Source organism: Exserohilum turcica (assembly GCF_000359705.1).
Source record: "Exserohilum turcica Et28A unplaced genomic scaffold SETTUscaffold_12, whole genome shotgun sequence".
Classification (NCBI taxonomy): domain Eukaryota; kingdom Fungi; phylum Ascomycota; class Dothideomycetes; order Pleosporales; family Pleosporaceae; genus Exserohilum; species Exserohilum turcicum.
The window spans coordinates 1353933-1373350 of NW_007359937.1; the positions used below are offsets into that span (position 1 = coordinate 1353933).

At 54.2% G+C, this 19418-nt stretch overlaps 6 protein-coding genes across 6 annotated transcripts; 2 read left to right on the forward strand and 4 right to left on the reverse strand.

The window, feature by feature from the left end:
- Positions 1-5: 5 nt before the first annotated feature.
- SETTUDRAFT_167593 (uncharacterized protein) lies at positions 6-2190 on the reverse strand. The gene is made up of 8 exons (XM_008024573.1): positions 1981-2190; positions 1790-1866; positions 1679-1718; positions 1559-1628; positions 1452-1511; positions 1062-1404; positions 751-1016; positions 6-703 (listed from the first exon to the last, which is right to left on the reverse strand). Exons 1-8 carry the CDS (start codon positions 2139-2141, stop codon positions 350-352), a joined length of 1371 nt encoding a protein of 456 aa, XP_008022764.1. The 5' UTR covers positions 2142-2190; the 3' UTR covers positions 6-349.
- Positions 2191-2904: 714 nt separating this feature from the next.
- On the reverse strand, positions 2905-6275 carry SETTUDRAFT_159418 (uncharacterized protein; the record flags this gene model as incomplete). Its single annotated transcript, XM_008024574.1, has 6 exons — positions 2905-4621; positions 4672-4985; positions 5031-5262; positions 5312-5506; positions 5528-6159; positions 6228-6275. 6 exons carry the CDS (start codon positions 6273-6275, stop codon positions 2905-2907), a joined length of 3138 nt encoding a protein of 1045 aa, XP_008022765.1.
- A 579-nt stretch (positions 6276-6854) lies between these two features.
- SETTUDRAFT_147084 (uncharacterized protein) lies at positions 6855-8315 on the forward strand. Its single transcript, XM_008024575.1, has 3 exons — positions 6855-7113; positions 7176-7726; positions 7786-8315. Exons 1-3 carry the CDS (start codon positions 7010-7012, stop codon positions 8145-8147), a joined length of 1017 nt encoding a protein of 338 aa, XP_008022766.1. The 5' UTR covers positions 6855-7009; the 3' UTR covers positions 8148-8315.
- A 169-nt stretch (positions 8316-8484) lies between these two features.
- SETTUDRAFT_159420 (uncharacterized protein) lies at positions 8485-10005 on the reverse strand (the record flags this gene model as incomplete). Its single annotated transcript, XM_008024576.1, has 4 exons — positions 8485-8544; positions 8603-9058; positions 9131-9566; positions 9620-10005. The coding sequence occupies 4 exons, from the start codon at positions 10003-10005 to the stop codon at positions 8485-8487; spliced, it is 1338 nt and encodes a 445-aa protein (XP_008022767.1).
- Positions 10006-11030: 1025 nt separating this feature from the next.
- On the forward strand, positions 11031-12158 carry SETTUDRAFT_104203 (uncharacterized protein; the record flags this gene model as incomplete). The annotated part of the gene is made up of 1 exon (XM_008024577.1): positions 11031-12158. One exon carries the CDS (start codon positions 11031-11033, stop codon positions 12156-12158), a length of 1128 nt encoding a protein of 375 aa, XP_008022768.1.
- Positions 12159-14581: 2423 nt separating this feature from the next.
- On the reverse strand, positions 14582-16467 carry SETTUDRAFT_37514 (uncharacterized protein; the record flags this gene model as incomplete). Its single annotated transcript, XM_008024292.1, has 5 exons — positions 14582-14857; positions 14909-15409; positions 15456-16136; positions 16186-16255; positions 16307-16467. 5 exons carry the CDS (start codon positions 16465-16467, stop codon positions 14582-14584), a joined length of 1689 nt encoding a protein of 562 aa, XP_008022483.1.
- Positions 16468-19418: the final 2951 nt, after the last annotated feature.

Here is a 19418-nt window from a genome sequence, read left to right on the forward strand (position 1 = left end):
TGCTTGTGGAAAATTGCTGCTTTGGTACTGTTTCTTGGTTAAGCACCCATTCAGGGGCATGACGGCAAAGCCATCAGGCAGGCAGTCTAGATATCTATTCATGAATAATCGTGACAAAAGACACATTATCTCAAACTCCCCCAGGTACATATGTACTGAACGCCATCGAACAAAATCATGCTCCTCTCTAATCAACAAAGAACGTTCTCGATATGTTGGGTCAAATGCCAAACGAAGGTGGCTTGTTCGTCCTCGGCCATGTTAAATAAAGTAGCGGATGTCGTATGAAGGTCCAGTTCGCGCTCGCCGCGCCCAAATGCGTTGGTACACGCTTTCTTGCGCACGTGGTTTAGAAAGCACCGTATTCTTGGCTCGGAGGTAGCTCATAGTTTTCCTCATGGAGTCCCTTGAGCGCCTCTTCGCCGTCCTTGGTAAGATCCGGTCTACCGATGGGAGTGACGGCTCCGGTGAAGAATCGCGGCTGCCACTCCTTGTCGGCAGCCTTGCGTTCGGCAGCCTTTGCCCGTTGCTTCTCTTCAATCTCCGTCTTTAGTGTGGTGGCCATGCTGTATTGTTTGCCTACTATGGCATTTGTTACGCTCTCCCAGAATTTCAGAGACTCGTTGGGGAGCTGCTTCTCGATCGGCGGGATAATCTTGGGGACGGGATCGAGCGGGTTGAGGTCGATGATGAGGTTCTTTTCCTGCCAATTGTTAGAGTGACAACCAAACAGGGTTCGAGAGTACTTACAGAAACTTTGGAAAAGGGCTTGCTACCGAGGGTGTAGTACACCTTATCTTGCCAACTTCCTTCTATCCGTCCCAGGACGTCTTTGTCTGAAACATCCTTGATCTTGGTTATGGTGTCGTTCTTGGGGTCATACTTGAAGATGACTCCATTGACTTTGTTCTGCGTCCGACCGAGCCAGCCCTCCTCCTGGTACTCGAGAATGACCTTTAGTCCAGTCTTTGGACAGGTGATGTAGCAACTATCGGCAACAGACACGTTGAGGGAGCCTGTTTAGTCAGCCATGTGCCCAACTAGTGGGCGCTAGTACATACCCCGTAGTATGCCTCCCAGGTAAGCTGCTGGGTGTGTGAGTTGGTATTCTTCGTTATCGCGGTTCTTCAGGGTGATGAAGATTCCCAAATTGTGAGCTCCGGCCACGACACGCACGCTGGTGCCGGTAAACTTGGCGCTTAGCTGATCGTAGCCTCGTGCACTAATGCCCTTCTCGGGGCAGTCGACGTAGAAGGCTGAAACAGGGGGGTGGTGCGATGTCTGCTCGGTGAGGTAGGAGACCGTTACTGTCTTTCCGTTGCCTTTGGTGCTGCTGGCGGCGCTCGATGGTGCCGATGTGGGCGTCTTGAGGGTCGGATGCGTGTCTTCGATTTTCCAGTTACACTACGCAGGTCAGCAAGCAGCCCATGCTTTTCCGTGAGGATGCATACCCTGAAGAACTCGCCCAGAGTCGAGTTGTAGGGCTTGCATGGCTTGCCCTTGACGTATTTCTGTGCCCATATTAGACGTGTCGTGGAGGTTTGTACAGGCAGCCTACCAAGTCCTTTGTGAACCAGAAGCGCAGGCATCCCAGCATGCGCCCAAGATCGTCGTCCGAGTCTCCGATGCTGCGCAAGTCAGTCGTCTCGCCTCGCATGTAGGCGGCGGCTGTACTGACCTGATAAAGGTATCGGGCCTGTCCAGATAGTGCCAGTACTCTGCGATGTGTCAGAGGGCGTCGTAGCGCGTCTTGTTGCCACTGTCGCGAGGCGGCATCGCTTCAACGTACCCAGGTTTGGTCGCGGCTCGAGGAGTTGTGCAGGCAGCGAGAATCGAACGGCAGCGAGGTCGGAGACGCCAATGAACCTGCGAGACGAAGCGCCTGTTAGCCTCTGTGTGTCCAAGCCTGGCGGTGCTGCCGCCGTCTCAGCAGGCGGCTCTCTGGGCGTGCGGATGTGGAGCAAGGCGGTGCAACGTTACCTCCTCAGGATGCCCAAGAAGGTCTTGAACTTGGAGCTGTCATCGGGCGCCTTCTCAGCGCCGACGCTGGCAGGCGTGGCGGCGCGTGAATTATTGGCCGAGTTGAGCGTCGACACGGGAGCCGAGGCGGCGTGGGCGTGGTCGGGGGCAAGGTCGGCCATGGAGGACGACGAGGGGAGTCGCAGGGCAGATGGGGAGGGCGGGCAGTAGGAGGATAGACGGGGATGTGGAGAAGAGTCGGTGATGGCGTCAAGTCGATGTAGAGGCGGTGCGCTTTTCGGTGCATGGTCTGGGTGCTAGCGCGCGCGGAAGTACTGACGTAGCGCTGCCGATGGCCGTGAACCTTGCTCGGCGGGGTAAGCGGGCGAGGGAATGGCATGCGAGGGAATGGGGCCCGGCCAGCCACAGTCTACACCACCACCACCACTACCACCACCACCACCATCACCACCATCACGCTTTGTCTACACCATCTACACCACGCGCTCCCTCCTCACGCATGGCCTCTTCTTCCACTGCCGCCGCCCGTGGCCTCCATCGCTACTACCAGCTGCAGCTGCCCTACTAGCGTGCCGTTATCGTCGCCTCCAGCCCCGTCATGTGCATCTGCTGCAAGGCGAAACACGCAATAGGAACATGCATTGTCAGATCGTGCCGCCCTTGATTGGATCCAGGCTGGCCGCCCACGAGTCTCTACCATGTTTCACCATGCTGTGGCGTCGTCCCGCTTGCATGAGGCGCCTGCGACATTACCCTCCACGTTGCCTTCCCACTGACCCCCGCCATCCCAAACCCAACATCCGGTGCCTGTGCTGCCCCCCCCCCCCATGTGCCCCTACACCGCGCACACCACCCAAGGCCTGATCGCTATGATCGACAAGGCAAATGATCATCCGCCTGCAACGCCTGTGCAGAGTCACCGCCTCAATCGTCCCAGTTGCGCCAAACCCCAATCTCGCATGCCTTGGGCGTGTCCATGTACATCTCCACCTCGTACCACTCCTCGACGGGCCCCCTAGGCCCCGACAGCCTGTCCAGAACAAGCCAGATATCCCCCTGCCTGCTGAGCTTCGGATCAATGTTGACGCTTTCGGACCGAACCGTGGCAGAATCCGCATACTCCCCCTGCTCGCTAGCCACTATGAATTTGCGCTCTGGACCCCGTCCCAGTTCAACGCTGAGCCGCAGCGGGCTGCGCGCTAGCTTGCCCAAATCCGTCATCCCACGAGGGCTCATCGCCTTGGAGAAGCGCGCAATGATCGTGTATGACGCCAGCCGATACGGCTGCAGTGGCGCTGCCACCTTGTGCACATCCGCCCCAAAGCATGCCGGCGCCAGTTTCATCGACAGCAATCCCGCTCCGTCACGCGGAATCGGTTTCAAATCCATCTCACTCGTGCTATCAATTCGCAGCGTATAGTCCCCCGTCAGCCCGGCCTCGAAAAGTGAGCAAATGACCGTGTACTGCCCAGCCTGAAGGTCCTTGATCTCTGCAAATACACATCCGCTGCGGTGGTCCCCAGAGTCCGCCATCACGTCGCGGCTCTGTAGCCGATACAGCCTCTTCCCGTGTCCCAGCGCAATCTTGACATGCAGCGGATGCTCGTGATTTGTACTCGTCAGCAGCACCGCCAGTGATCCGCCTTGGCTGACATGCAACGAATACTGAGGGTTGTCAAAGTAATTCGGCGAGTCGGTCCTGCCCCCAGCCGTCTGTCTCGTCCATGCTCCCTCTTCAATCTTCTGTAACGGAAACCGTGGCCTCGCTGGCTCAAGCGTAATGGGCGTGTTGGCAAATGCCGACAAGGAAAATGAATACGTCGACGGTGGCAGATCATCCTGGTCAATAATCACAGTGTATGTTGTCTTGGCATCCGTCTCGCCCCGGAGGAGGCATTGCGGTGTTGTAACGTAGTCGCTCGACTCAAGGTACGTGTCCTTCATATAAAGCCGCTCCCCGTTTCCGGTACACATGTATATGCTCATGTAGCCTTTCGGTGCGTCCCCGTTGGAGCTGACCTGACTGTCTGGCCGGACGCTCCCGTCATTGAATGTATCCGACTCTTCCTTGGTAGTCTCTGGCACGTCCCGGAAATGACGACTCAAGAGGAACCAGACAGGTCCACCCCCTTTGGACGTAAAAGCAAACTGTGGGTGCTTGACAATGCATCCATCCGGCGACGGGATGCTGACATCCCATTCAAAATGAATGTCTTGTCGATAACCAAAGAGTCCCGGATTCCAGTTCAGATACAGACTCTCAAAATGCTGTATGGCTTGCTCAAGCCCTATCCAGAATGTCGTTGGGTATGGTCGATCTTCAGTCGGAATACTATCCCGGTGATAGATTTCCACGCCGTTGTTAGTCTCTCCGTGGGATATGGACTTGTCCATGGCCACCGCAGCAGGTGGACGAGGCCCCCGCCACCCCTTGCCCTCTACCCATGGGTTCTTCACAAGCAATAGCCGGTCTTGGCCCGTCTCCTTCATATCCAGTACAACATAGCTGTGCTGGCCCTCAAGACCAAGCTCGCGCTCTTGTTTACGAGACATCTTGCCTGTGCCTGCAGTAACGAGAACATCCCCATACATGAAGGCGTTGTAGATGCGCTTCCATATCTCGTCCGGAACAGTGTCTGACCTGCTAAACGTTAGTATACTGAGGACCCGTGCAGATCCATGGTGACCTACTCCTGCAAGAAGACTTGTTCTGGTATCCAACCGGTCAACGCCCACAGATCGCCACATGAGTTACTACCCGGGAAGTCATATCCTCCGCGGACTTTGAGATAGGCTTTCTCGAGAAGTGGTGGCCACAGCAAAGCCGGATTGCGGCGATCAATGACATGAAGCAGTCGGTGCGTGCTAGACACAGGCAGCCGGTCATCGATGACCACCTTTCTCCAACAACCATTGAAATTGAGGCGTACAACGTATTTGCCATTCGCAGAGCGCACTGGTCTTCCAAGATTCTTGTCAAATGGGTATATTTTGTTCGTGAGTATCTAGCATTGTCAACATCGAAGCTGTTTAGCGGATAAAGGACCAACCTGTTCGTGCCCGCGTTCTGCGCGAGCGATACCAGCGCATAGGCTCGTAACCACTGAGCAGTCTGTAGCCGCATCTTGTACGAGATCGAGAGGCCTCGAACTAGACATTACCGGACCGGTATCTTCCCTGCTTTCGGGGTTGAACAAAGGAGGCGGTAGAGCTTCTTGGGCCGGCAACCAGTCCTTGAAGAATTGTTGCTGGTATGGGGAAAGAGTAAGATAGCACGGATCCCTACGTTGGTCAGAATGGATCAGCCCCTTTTCAAGCGCATGTTACTCACTCGAAGTGGGCGTCGCCTTTGCGTAGGGCAAACTCGTCTGCGGATGGGTTCTTGTCCCAGGGCGGAAACTTGAATCCATTGACCCGAGATGACTTCAACAGGATGATGCTCTCCCTGGGAGGCAATTTCCTGCTTGATATAGGCTCGCGAAGTCTATATATCTGGGTCTGGGGGGCATTCGATGGCGCTGGTTCACTTTTGCTGGGTAATTTTGACTGGGAATATGTGTTGGAAGGATAGGGTTCTGGGGATGACCTCACACTCGGCCGAGATGTGTCGTTAACGATAGGGCCTTTGCTGGGTCTGTTATCGAAGCTATCTTCGTGTGATGTATTAGTGAATGCACCTGGTTTATTGATTGAGACGCTGTCATTGCACAGCAAAGTGCTGTCACCAGACCCCTGAATGGAAGATTCTGCCGACAAGTGACTTGCGTGTGCAGTAAATGCCGGAGCTGAAGAAGAAGAATATTTACCTGGTGTTGCATAGGCCTGGTAACTAGGTGCCGAGCTAGAGGAAATGCCATCGCGCAACGAGCCTGACTGCGAAGCGGTGTCTTCGTAAGGCACTGAAGATGGGTCTGCACTTGAAGCGACTTGTGCGGCCCACTGGCCAATGTGCTCGTTTGTCGAGCCACTCGGCTGTGGTTTGATGGCCGGCGTCCAAATTGCAGTCTTCTTGATGCGATCGGCCACATTCATGACCTCGCCGCACTGCGTCTTGAGCTGCTTTCTCTCATCTGGGCTCGAGGCCAACTTGAGCGCCTTGATGAGATTCTCGGCTGCGCTGATGGCCAAGCTCAGCGCCTCGTCTTTGGTCGCAGCCGCTTCCACGCGAGAGCGGCAGTCCTAGAGTTCCGATCAGTATGGGGCACCATTGAAGGCTCAGTGAGCAGTCTGGCTGCGATGGCACCTACGCTTGCAGTCGCTTTGTAAGCCTCGAGCTGACTGGCTCGGTCTGCCATGGCGAACGACAGCCAAGGGAGCAGGGGATAGCAGGACGGATACTGGACAGGAACGGCATGCAGACGGCACGACTAGTTGTGGCGGGCCATAGCAAGAGCACGGCGGCCACGGTGGGTTGAGGTTAGAGTGGAGCCCGGCCAGATGTAGATGTGCTGAGCGCCGTCTGGGGTTGCGGCTTCAGCAACTTTTAGCGCGACGCACGCTCCTGCCCAAACGACGGTCGCGCCTGCCCGTCGAGGTCAAGCACTGTGATTGCCTGGATCCACGGCAAAGCAGGCACGCGAACCAACGGCTTCTCCCTGTGCTTCACTCCTGCTCACCACCACCAAGGCCGGCCCAGTATCCGCAGCATGTAGCAACAGGACCGGGAATCGCCTGCGGGCCCACGGATAAGTCACGTTGGACAGAGGGCTTACGGGCCTATCGCGTGTCGTCATACGGCCGACCGAGCGTTGAACCTCGGCCTCTGCAACCTCGGAAGAAGGATGCCATGCATGCGACCGCGCTATCGCGTTGCGGAACGTCACCAACGTCCCCTGCCCGCTTTTTTCGAAACCTCCGATGCTGCTATCTTGACTTTTCTCGCCGCCTTCTCTGTCATGAGATAGTGCCACGCACCTTGCTACCACACACCAGAACCCCTCGCCGCCGCCGCCGCCTGCCTTGCCTTGCCTGCTCGTCGCAATACCCGAGTCCCATTTTCCCACAGCGACCGCTTTCCACGAGACCCGCCATGGCAGGACAGTCCAAGGTAGAGACCCTACCGCCATGGGGTTATGCTGTTGCCGGTGCTGCAGGCGCTGTTATCGCAAACACTCTCGTCTACCCATTGGACTTGTGCGTCTCACTGCCGTTGGCCCACGTGCCGTCTTACGCTCGCCATGCTAACCCACCGCCAGGATCAAGACGCGGTTACAAGTCCAGGTGAAGCACTCCTCGACTGCCAGCGGTGCCAATCCCCCCGACGAAGAGCACTACGATGGCGCGCTCGACGCGCTACAGAAGGTGTTTGCCCAGGAGGGCCTGTCTGGTCTGTACGCCGGCATAGGAGGCTCGCTACTTGGCGTCGCCTCGACCAATTTCGCCTACTTTTACTGGTATACCATTGTCCGCAGTCTGTACATGGCCAACCGTTCCCTCCAATCCTCGCCCGGCACCGCAATCGAGCTCTCTCTTGGTGCCGTAGCCGGTGCCCTCGCTCAGCTCTTCACCATCCCTGTTGCCGTGGTGACAACGAGACAGCAGACCATGAGCAAGGCAGAGCGCAAGGGCATGATTGCCACTGCCATGGACGTAGTCAATGGCGAGGATGGCTGGACAGGTCTCTGGCGCGGACTGAGGGCGAGTTTGGTCCTGGTCATCAACCCCTCCATCACATATGGTGCTTACCAACGGCTGCGCGAAGTCATGTACCCAGGAAAGAAGACATTGAAGCCCCTGGAGGCATTCCGTAAGTCTTCTCCGCTTTGTCTTTATCCAAATAAAAGGCCACAATCTAACACATTACAGTCCTCGGCTCGCTTTCCAAGACGCTCGCAACAATCGCAACCCAGCCCCTCATTGTCGCCAAAGTCGGCCTGCAGTCAAAACCCCCGTCGGCCAGGAACGGCAAGCCCTTCAAATCCTTTACAGAAGTCATGCAATACATTATTGAGCACGAAGGCCCCATGGCCCTTTTCAAGGGCATCGGCCCTCAGATCCTCAAGGGTCTGCTTGTCCAGGGTTTCCTCATGATGACCAAGGAGCGCATCGAGCTCTCTTTTATCCTCCTTTTCCGCTACTTCCGCCAGATGCGCGCCCAGAAGCTGCAGAAACTCGCAAATAAGGCTGCCGAGGCGGCAGGCAAGGCGTCGCCCGTCTTGATCAAGTAGAAATATTTTCCTCTTTCTTGATCCATCCATGGGCATCATTTTCGCAATGTCAGGTGTATATACCCTGCTGTTATTTTTTTTGGCTTTGTTTTGGATTTATATACGGCACGCAAGATGGGAGTACGTTTGTTGCGTCGAGTGTAGTAGCATTCCGCCTCGATTGAGGTGATACATGGTCAGCGTTATTGATACAATGAGAATTATCGGGTTTCTTGACCAAGTCTCGACTGTGCTCGCCCTTGTCCTAACGGCTGCGATATTAAAGAAGCAATTATCAATTTTTAGCACCAGGGGGGTTGAGGTGAGGTGAGTATCCCGACAGACGGTCGTGGAAGCCTCAGTCCCATAGATCCAAATGAGACGCGCGTATCTTGACAGACGTGTACCGGCGCTTTTCCTGCTTCTGCTTCCATTAGCAATTTGCAACAAGGCATTTTCTGCAAACCGAAGCTCACCTTGTCTTCCCGCTCGTGGCGGGACATGGGCCTGTAAAACGGCGGATCATAAGCCTCATCGCAATAAGACACTGGTCTCGGAAACGAGAACAAGTCGAGAAAGCCCTCGCGGTCGTAAGAGAGCTTTTCGACGCCGAAAACGGCGTCTTCGCCAGTTATCGTCTCGTCGTCGGGATACCAGAACGGTTTTTCACCTGGCTCGTGTGGCTGGCGCCTTGCCTTGTCGTCCACTATGTAGAGACAGCGCATGTGGGACCAGTGCTCGTAAAACTCGTCTCTCACCAGGCTCTCATCTTCGAAATTCGCGACGCCTATTTCTAGCAGCGCGATGATGCTGTCCGTGCCGGAGTCGTCGTCGGAAAACTGGGATTCCAAGTCCTCGTCACTGACGTGGCACAACGTCGTTATTGCAATGTCGCGGAGGTGTTCGAAATGGTTCAAAGCAATGGCGAAGTCCTACAAGAGAAAAAAAAGAGGGTGATGAGTTAGTTGTCCATGGAGATGCAGTCATGTCTTCATTCAACTTACGCTAGCATGTTGGTGTGGATCAAGGGCACCTCTCATAACCAGACTCTGGATTTTTGGCACGAAGGAGCGCAGCCTGTTGATGCCAGCAACGTCCCATGCGTGGCAGCATATTTCCAAATGCTTGAGGTGCTTCAGGTCTTGCGCAGCTTCCATGATATCGTCATGGCCGAGGTTGAACCCCAAGCCCAGGGTCTTGACATTCGGACACGCGCGGATCAAGAAGTCCCAGCTACCATTCGACAAGATGCGCAGCCGCTTCACTGACTCCAGGCAAACAGACTTGCGGTCAAACGTCGCTGAAAGACCAGATATGTCAACGTCTTTTCGGTGGGTAATGGAGAGCTCAGTGAGGCACTCCATTTTCGGGAGTGTCCTTGCTAGTCGAGTTCGGCACCGCGTGTTCTTGCCGCGAGACGTGGTGACAATATCGCAGACTCTGCGTCCTCTCGTCAACAGGTAGCCTAAGGAATCGATGTGCCTAGTACTCACTTGATGGCCCTCAAAACACTAGGAAGCGACGGAAGAAGCGGGTTGCCTTCAATGTCCCGCAGACGACGATTGAGCTCTCCCATTGAGGCGGTGTAGCGGAACACCTTTTCAAACAGCTTCGAAATACATAGTGACCGCATGCGTTTGTTTACCAACGAGAGACAGAACAAAGTACCTCCTTTCTTGCGGAAACCATGGTTTGCCCGTGTTACGCTGTAGCTGTGGCTGGCCTCCTTTTCAGCGCAAATCCAGTCGATGATGACGGAAAGCACGTCGGTGTAGAGACCGTCGAGAAGAAGCCGTTGTCCTGGAGCCGCCTGAGGGCAATGCACTTTCTGGACTGGTTCGCAATTAGGCATCGGGTACTCAGGAGCACGGTTTATCATCCAACCGTCAAACACGACGCGTTTAGCCCGCTCTTCCACTGACATATCTGCCAATCTTTCGTGGAACCGGGCCCTCATACCATCCACAAACATTCCAACGTCCAGCGGCGCATCCTCATCCTCATGATCAGACATGGCGACTGTGTGAGATCAATGTCAGTAGTACAGCGACGCAAGAATAATTCCAAAAAAAATGCTGATACTTCCCAACGGACGGTGAATTGATGTGAGGTGGCCGCAAAGGACTTGGGAAGGAGGAGCAAGTGCTAGCGCGTTAAGCTAGTCTGTAGTAGGTAATATGCATCCTCCCCTTTGTTCCTTCTTTCTTCCGGTTGTGATAGCCAGGTCACGGCCTCCACAAAAGAAATCGAACAATACTGGCCTAAATACAGTTAAAAGCTGTTCGATTTCTTTCGTGGAGGCGGGGCGGTGTTATTTGACTATATGTAAGCCAGTAGGCCAAGGTTGTCTTAGGGTTGTGCTACCTAAGCTCGATAGAGATAGTGCTATAATCAAAGAAGTTAGCGCCCTTTTTCCATACTTGAGAGACTTGAAATATCACTTCTTTTTAGCATTGCATATAAAAATACTGTTGAGGCTTTAGATGGGTGTGCGACGTAGCCTTTTTGCTTGCTGGTAAGTCAGATAACGCTTGCTCTTGCCATGTATCGGAAGGAAGTCTGGTCTGATGTAAAACTGTGGGACGACTAGACCCCTGGGTGATTGGATTGTGAAGGTCTTGATCTAGAGATCTGTGTAAGAGAGATACCGATGCGTATAAGCGACAATGCAACGCGTGCCGTCTGTGCAGTTGGATGTACCGATGACAATCAAATCCAGACCAATGCCTATTCCCACGTAAGACCAGACTATTTTTACTAGAATTGCTAAGCAGCGAGTGTGACGTCATGCACCGGCCTACAGATGCAGTCGTCTTCGCATCTGCATCAACGCCGTCAGATCATACTTATATCAATAAAGCCTAACCTTCAAAACTCAAACTGCTCACAATCCAGAATAGCAAAATGACAGAAACAGCTTCAGACCTCACCTGGCACCCTATACCGCCCTCATCCGCAACATGCAAAGTGCATCTCATCCAAGCCGGCGGTATCCATATCCCCTACGACCTCGTCATGCTCCCGGGATGCGACCAGCCTCAAGACCCCTCCGAGTCCAAACCATCAGATGGAAAGCGCAAAACATTCCATGCCCCAAACTATGCCTTTCTCATTGAGCACACGGCAACCGGAACACAATACATGTTCGACCTAGGTATTCGACGCGATCTTGAAAACCTGCCTCCTCTTATCCGCGACAATGTGCTGTCCATTTTCAAATGCGAGCCCAAGTCTCCCGGGGAAGTCCTCAGAGCACACGGCTCGCCTGAGCAGCAGCCCGAGAAGATCAAGGCTGTGATATTTTCGCACATGCATTTTGACCACGTTGGCGACGGAGCAAAGGGCGGATTCGAAAATGCAGAGTTGTGGATTGGACCGACAACGTGCACATATGCGCGTCCGGGTTATCCGGTTGATCCAAAGGCGCCTACGCTGAGCGACATGCTGCCTGTGGATGGAAGCAGGAAGATTGTAGAGAGCTACATACCTGATGAAGTACTCCGCGAGGCTGCAGACGAGAGGGCAGGTCAAGTCGCGCAGGGTATGATTGAGGGCAAATACGCAGCAGTTGGCTTGAAGAAGCCCGAATGGATACGCCTTGGTGCTTTTGAAAGGGCATACGACGTTTTTGGTGACGGATCAGCGTACCTGGTTGACGCACCAGGGCATTCTGCAGGCCACCAGATGATGCTTGTACGAACGACTTCCGGGCCAACGGAGCAGGACAGCTCGTTTGTGCTGTTCGGGGGAGATTGCTTCCACCACGTCGATATCCTCAAAGAACCGAAACGCACCGCCCGGCCTCCGTATGCAAAGGCTGGCATGCACATCAACCCCGAGCAGGCCGTCGACACGATGATGCGCACGCGCGAATTTGCGCGAAAAGCTTACGTATGGGTGATTGGGGCTCACGACGCAACTGTAGGCGAGGGCATCGTTCCGGGCGCCAGAGAAATAGAAGGTCTTGTCGAAATGAACGCGTGGCAGCAGAAAGGCTGGAAGAAAGCCTGCCAGGCCCAAGCCCATATGTAGCCATACAATAGCCCAACTTGAGACGCTCGAAACCCGTTAAACATGGCGTTTTCCCCGGGCCACACACACAGAGACACAGAGCTTGCATGCAAGATTCCACGCGTCATCACCATGCCAAACCGTATCCAACCAACCAAGACACTTACTACACACAGACAAATAGTAATACCCATAATACGGATAATCCGAGATCCCCCACCCGCCACAGCCACAACTCTCCACACACATGCCACATGCGCATGCATAGTGATAGCTCTGTCCCCCCTCCCCTTACAAGTCTCCATCGGCCCCGCTCCACACCCAAGCCCTTGGCTCCCGAGACACGCAAAGCTTGACCAGCGTTACCTTCTTAAACACAGCCGTCACAGCATCCGCTCACGACACCCCCTCCTTGTCCCCTTCTTTCGTAAATCAACGAAAAGCCCTAGACCAACCAACCAACCCCTTTGCCTCTGCTCGCCGTCCGCGTCCGAGTCCTCAAAGCAACTCCCACTCCCTCAACAAGGGAGGGTTAGCACACACAACCCTACAGTAGTCCCGGTCCCAGCGATACCCCTGGTTCCCGAACCGCTCCGCCCGCCCCGACATACATACGTACATACATGCATACATAGTAACACACACATAAGTAAATGTACACGTAAGAAAGCAAGAAAAAAAAAGAAAAGTCTCCGAGGACCTGGATAGAGTAACTAAGTAATCTCCCCCCCCCCTCGCATTGGGGGGGGCGACCCACGCTAATACCAATTCCGTCATGTAATCCCCCTCCCCCTTCCATCTCATATGTTATCTCAGAAGCATCTCTATCGCCATCTCATCACGTCCCGTGTGGCTAGCGCGCCCATGTTGAGACAAAAAAGGAATCCTGCGGGAAATTACCGTCTTACGTACTAGGTACAGCCAGTCTAGCCACATACACATATCCACATATCCACATATGTATACTTACACACACCACCATACAATGTCTATCCAAACGCAACACAACGCAGCAAGGGCCAACATAAACTCTATTATGACAAAGATCCATACATCCATCCATACGCAGCACCCTATCGTAACCCCCCCCCCTCCCAACCAACCTTGTACACAGCGTGCCAACGCGCAACCCCCAAGTATACATGTACGTACGTAGCCGCACGTTTTCCCTTTGGCCTTTGGCTTCCGTCGTTAGCGTGCCGCACATGCGGTTTCGCCCCTTGTTTGGCGTGGCGCACGCATCCATACTCGCATCCACACACGCATGAATTAAAGGAATCCCCTTGTCCCCCATTGTCCGCTGTGCCTGTCCTGCCCTGTCCTGCCCTGCCCTGCCCTGCCCTGTCGCTAAGGCTACCCTGCCATACCATAGCATTACTATACGCTTTCGTTTGCCCGCTTCCTTCCCTTACCTTTTTTTTTGGCTGGCTGGCTTGCTTGCTTGCTTGCCCATGTGCGGTTGGCGTGGAGCGTGGGGCGCATATGCTCGACGGCGTATGCTCGTGGGCGTATGCTCGTGGGGCGTATATGGACGCATGTGTGGCGTGATTCCATGTCAATAGATCATACGGTTGGGTGGGCCAAGGCATGAATTTCAGCACGCTGGCCCGCGGGTTTGAGGGGTTGCGCTTCGGGGTTATGTGCGAGGAGAGGATGGGGGATGAGGCGGCTTGGTAAGCACATGTGGGTTGGGTAAGCAGATGGTGTGGGCCGTAGAAGCAGAAGGAATTTGTGGGACTGGAGCATTTTTTTTTCGCATCGTGGTTCGTTGGTGTCGTGTTGAAACGGGTGTGTGCTGTGCCTTTTGGTGGTGTTTTTCCTGAGCGCTTTTGGTTGCCTTCTTCTTCTTCAATTCTTGGGGTTGCCGCAGGTGCATGGAGCGTTTACTCGGTATTTCATATGCATTCCAAACATGACGTGATATTTTGTCTTCATCTCTCAATGTAATCTAAGATTCTGAATCATAGCAATGGACAATAATTGATACTTGACATGCACAAGACTACAAGTGTTTTGGAAAAGAAAAATCTCTCATTAAAGTATATGGTGTAAAAAGATTTTGAGCTTTGGTATCATTAGACGTGTGTGTGTGTGTGTGTGTGTCGGAAAACCAGCCTCCCAGCCGGCTTGCAGCTGGGAATCTAGATTATTGGAGATGGATGGGAAGAAAGGAAGGGGAGGAAAACGGAGGGAGGAAAAAAATAGATCAAAAGATCAAAAGGACAACGGGACAGGAACAAGAAAAAGATGCCGGGACGAGCGAATTATGTACATCGGATAATGGTGTGGGATTGCAAGATTCGCTCACAATGTTCTGCACCAAACATGGTATATCGTAACTTCTTCTTCTTCCTAGTAGCCTTTCAATACACCACATCTTGATCTTCTCTTTTCTTTTGATGGTTCGAATTTTTTTGTTGTGCTCTCTTTTTTTGACAGGTCGACTAGAAGTTCTCCTTGCCCCACACGTAACTGAAGCCAGGCTCAGAGTACATGTTGCACTTGATGTGGAGCGTGGATCCAAGACCCTTGGGACCGCAGAAGAAGACACCTGCTTCGGCGGGAGCATGGATCTTACGAATCGACTTGAAGATCATGTCCCAGTTGGGACGACCAAAGTTGGTCGGGGCGCGAAGACCAGTAATGGCATCCTGTTCAGCGTTTGCGTCGTTGATCATAATGTTGGTTGCGTCGTCGGCCTTGATCTTTGCGGTGAGGTACTGCAAGAGGATTAGCATCCATGGCAAAAGAGAGAGGTTGGTTAAACTTACAGTGTGGATCTCAATATGGTCATCGACATCTTGAGCCTCAATAGCCAGGAGCAACGAACGGAACCACTCAAAGGAGCCGAAATCTCTGCAAATCCAGAAGAAGTAAACCTTCCTCAGACGAGTGCGCGATCCTTGAGGGTAGTTCATGCGGTACCAGATACTCTTGAGGATGGAGGCGAAAGGAGTAACACCAATACCTGCACCGCAAAGCACGGCAACTTCGAACTTGAACACATCTTCGGAGGCGGAACCAAAAGGTCCGTCAATGTAGACACGGGGAAGAATTTGGCGCAGAGCAATCTCTTCGCTGGACTCGCCCTTTTCGCTCTTCTCGCTGGGTCCCTTCTTGTCGAGGTTGCAGCCAAGCGCCTTTCCAAAGGCCTTGGTAAAGTTACCGACCATACGAATATGAACCGAGATGTAGTCTTCCTCGGGCGCGCTAGTAAGGGTAAAGGGATGGTATTGCCAGATGGAGATTTCGGGGCAGCACAAGAAGATGTACTAGGGTTGTTAGCGGAAACAGCAATATTAACAAGACTTGACATACCTGTCCAGCACGCGTCTTTGTGTGCTCCTTCTTGATTTGAACTTCGCAAACGTTGCTAGGGTGCTGAATAACCTTGGAAATGTACGTCTTGTGTCGGCCCCTGATCTCACGGGCGATACGCTCACCCAAGTATGCAAATCCTCCATACATCCAGTACTCCCAGAAGACGGCAATACCAGCGCAAAAGGGCGCAAAGTCGGGCGTAATCATGCAGAAAGCACCGTGGATGGACCAGAACAGGAAGAAGACGATGAAGAGGTGGTGCATGTACCAGAAACGCTCAAAGTTTGCACGACGAGGACTTTCGGCCGCCGTGAGTGCAATAGCCATCAGACAAATCAACATGACGTAGCCACTCCAGCCGGGACCGGTGGCGAGGTTGGCGAGAATGAAACCCATGAATCCGAGGTTGTTGTGGGCGGAGAAGCGGGCCAGGTTGTTCCAATGGGCAATGGTGTGAACCCAGGAGAAGAAGACAATGGACCAGGCGACCAGCTTGTGGAAGGTGATGTTCTTGTCAAAGGGAATTACGTCGTTGAGAGGCGTACGACGGGCAATGGAGATGAGATTCCTGCATACAGGGAACAGGATAAAGGCTACGTCAACATGGAGCACAAGCGCAGCTGAACGAGCAATGGGATACGTCAGACCAAAGACTGATCTTGCGTTGAGGAGGTTGTCCTGGGCTGTGTGAGCGCGGTTTGATGATGCAAAGTGTGGCGGTGCATACCTTGAGGCCGTAGTTCATCATGGCAAAGACAAAGACGAAAACGTGGAGAACGGCAAAAGTAAAAACGAAGCTGCTCGGGTTAGCCGTGTTGTTTGTGACATGCTGCAGAGACGGGACTCACAATCTTCGGTAACCCTCGTTGACCATCCACACGTCAAACTTCTCTTTCCGTGTCAACTCGCGCCCCTTCTCCTCGGACATTTCACCAGACATGAGCATGCGGGTAAGCGGCGGCCATCTCGAGCGCTCGCGACCCGTCAGGCTGGCAGTGAAAGAAGACATGACTAATATCGAGTGGAGCGAATGCAGTAACCGTAGAGCGCCTGTCGGAGGGGAAGACCGATAGGCTTCAGACCTGCTGAAAGTGGCCGAATATAGCAAATAGTAAATTCAAAGAAGGTCCAAGGGAATCTGGAGGCGAGCAATAGCATTAGTCGCGGGCGCGAAAGAAGGAAAAACGAGCAAACAGCACTGCGGAAGGCTTCGACTCACTAAAGGTGCCCGCACGGAAGAAGAGAAGAGAGATGGCAGAAAGAGGCGTTGGGATCACGCGGCTAAGGAAGCACCGGCATGAAATCGGACGAGTCTTGGGAGGGAGGAGGGGAAACAAAAGTCTATAAGCCCAGGAGGGTTGTAGTTGGGGCGAAAAACGAGGGCGGCGGCGGCAACGGGCAGGGGGTCGCAGGTCAGGTCATGTCGGCACCAGCAGCCAAGTGGGTAATACGAAGGTATCAGTTGGCCAGGACGTGAGAATCAATGGCCATGGCACCCCAAGAAAGCGAAACGGTAGCAGAAGTCGAACCACCTTCAATGGCCTGGTTGCGACGGCGCACGGCACCGCCATTCCACAGCGCGTGCCGAACCAGCGGACGAGCCAATGGGCAGCGCGGGCGGGCGTGGCTAGAGAGCGCGACGGGGCCGGGCAGGGGAGGTGAAACCAGAGGAAACCAGCGTGGCCATGCATCGAGCGCGCTGGCTATGCGAATGGGCAGAGGGGCGGCGTTTGAGAGGCGTTTGGGGCGACGTCTCAAACCCAGAGTGTGTGAGGAGTGGGAGTAACGATGTATGGCGCCTCGCACCAGGTGGCCCGCGCGCCGTCGGCGACTGGCCATGTCCAACTGCCGATGCATGACCTCCCATATGCATCGGCCTCGCTCATCACCTCACGCCCCCGATGCCTTCTGTCCGCCGCCGCCGCCATCCAAGCCGCCTGCGAGCCTGAGGGCGTGCGATAACAAGCTTTTGGCCGTGCCGTGTACCTGGCCGCGTGGCTGCCGCTGACAGCTGTAAGAAGAGGAGGATGCGCCTTGGCTGAGGCTCCGCGGCAACCCCCCCCTCCCCTCCCCTCCCCCTCCAACGGCGGCCCATTAGCTAATCCACCCGTTGCCGTTGAGATGCGCCATCGAGCAGGCGGCCAACAGACTGCCAGCGCTATCGCCTCGCTGCCGCTGCACGGGTGTGGCGGCATCGACCTTCCCTCGTCCTCCATGGCGATCCCGCCGCCTTGTGCATGTTTCAACGGCGGCACTGCGGCGACACACGACTACTCTCAGGTACCCATAGTGCACTGGATCCTACTCATACTACATCCGACTTATAGCACCTATTTGCGTCTAAACAAGGCCCCGTCCAGCAGCACCTCGCCCGCGCCCCAGCCACCATGGGCCTGGCCCCAAGCAACCAGGCGAGCGGGAGCCATAAGAAAGAGACAGAAAGTAAGAAAAAAGCCGCCAAACCACGACGCGCTCCCTCTCAGCATCAACGAACCCACGAGCCTTGCGGGAAAATGCCCTGATCCGAAACCCGTTTTGCGTCCTCACCACCGAGCCATGGCCATGCCGTACAATCTTTGCAACATGGCCGATGCCCCCCCCAATCCGCTGCCCTCTACCACGTTCTCCGGGCTCGCCCGTCTCTACTTATATCCGACTGCACGGGGCCAGGTGTGGGTGCGACGGCATTGACGATGCTCCCCACCCAACTCCTGTGCTGACCTGCGCGTGCTCATGCCCGCATACAGTAGACCTACGCGAGGGCTGACGAAACAGGTTTGCGAGCCCACCCACCGACGACGTGTTTATGATTCTGATTCTGATTCTGGCCGGCACCCGTGGACGCGGGTCCATGGCTGCGGGTGGACGTTGAAGAGGGGCCGCGTAGTCGTTGGTCTTTTGAGAATAGCACATCCGCGCTAGTGACGACGACGACGACGTTGATGGCGTCGCCGCGACTATCTTTGTCACTGCAGATGACTTTCCGCACATGAGCTGGCACAAATGCTCGACGCACTACCGCTGCCAACGGATATCACATGTGCCGCTCACTACGGATATCACATGCGCCACTCACTACAGACATCTCACGTGCCACTCACTACGGACATCTCACGTGCCACTCACTACGGACATCTCACGTGCCACTCACTTACTCCGCTAGCCAGCCTCTTGCTTCTGCCACACATGTACGTATACAAGTGTAATCTGTCATGGACGTCAGCAGACGAGTACATGCTTGGTCCTACAGCTCCCAACGCCCAACGCACTCTTGCGCCTCGTCGCGCCAGCTCTAACGCCAAGCCCTGCCGTGATGCCTCGCGAAACGCCCGTTATCATGGCCATGTGGCGTTGAGTGAGCGAGTGGGCATGCAGTGGGCAGAGGGTGGAGAGAGAGTTTACAGGTCATGGTGAGCGCTTGTGGTCTGTCTATCTCTGTCTGCTTGGCTTGGCTTGGCGTGCTTTCTTGCTTGCATGTGCAGAATGACTATGGACCCCCTCTCCTTTTTATCCTACATATTGCGAACAATCTTGCAATATACATGCATCTAACAATAAGAGTTTGCGTATCAAAAAAAAACTCTTCAGACGTGTGTATAGTTATTGGTATACATTAAACTTGGCTGCATCCAACATGATAAGATAAGATACTCGGTATACCCATACCTGTCCCGATTAATCCCTATCCCTATCCCTACGAGCTGCGAGTGCGAGAGCCGAACGGGCTTCGGCACATTGTAGTCGTACCCCTCCCTCCGCCCATGTCAACACAGAAGCAGCGCCGCCGAATTTAAGTCCCCGCTGCTCGGCGCACAAGACGAAGGCCTCACAATTTTTGCACTTGGAAAAAAAAATCTCACGTACAAGGAAATTCCAGAGTACGGTAGAATATAGATATATATATATGTATATTGAAATTATGAGACATTTCCCCCCATTAACCCGGTGCCCCCCCCCCCC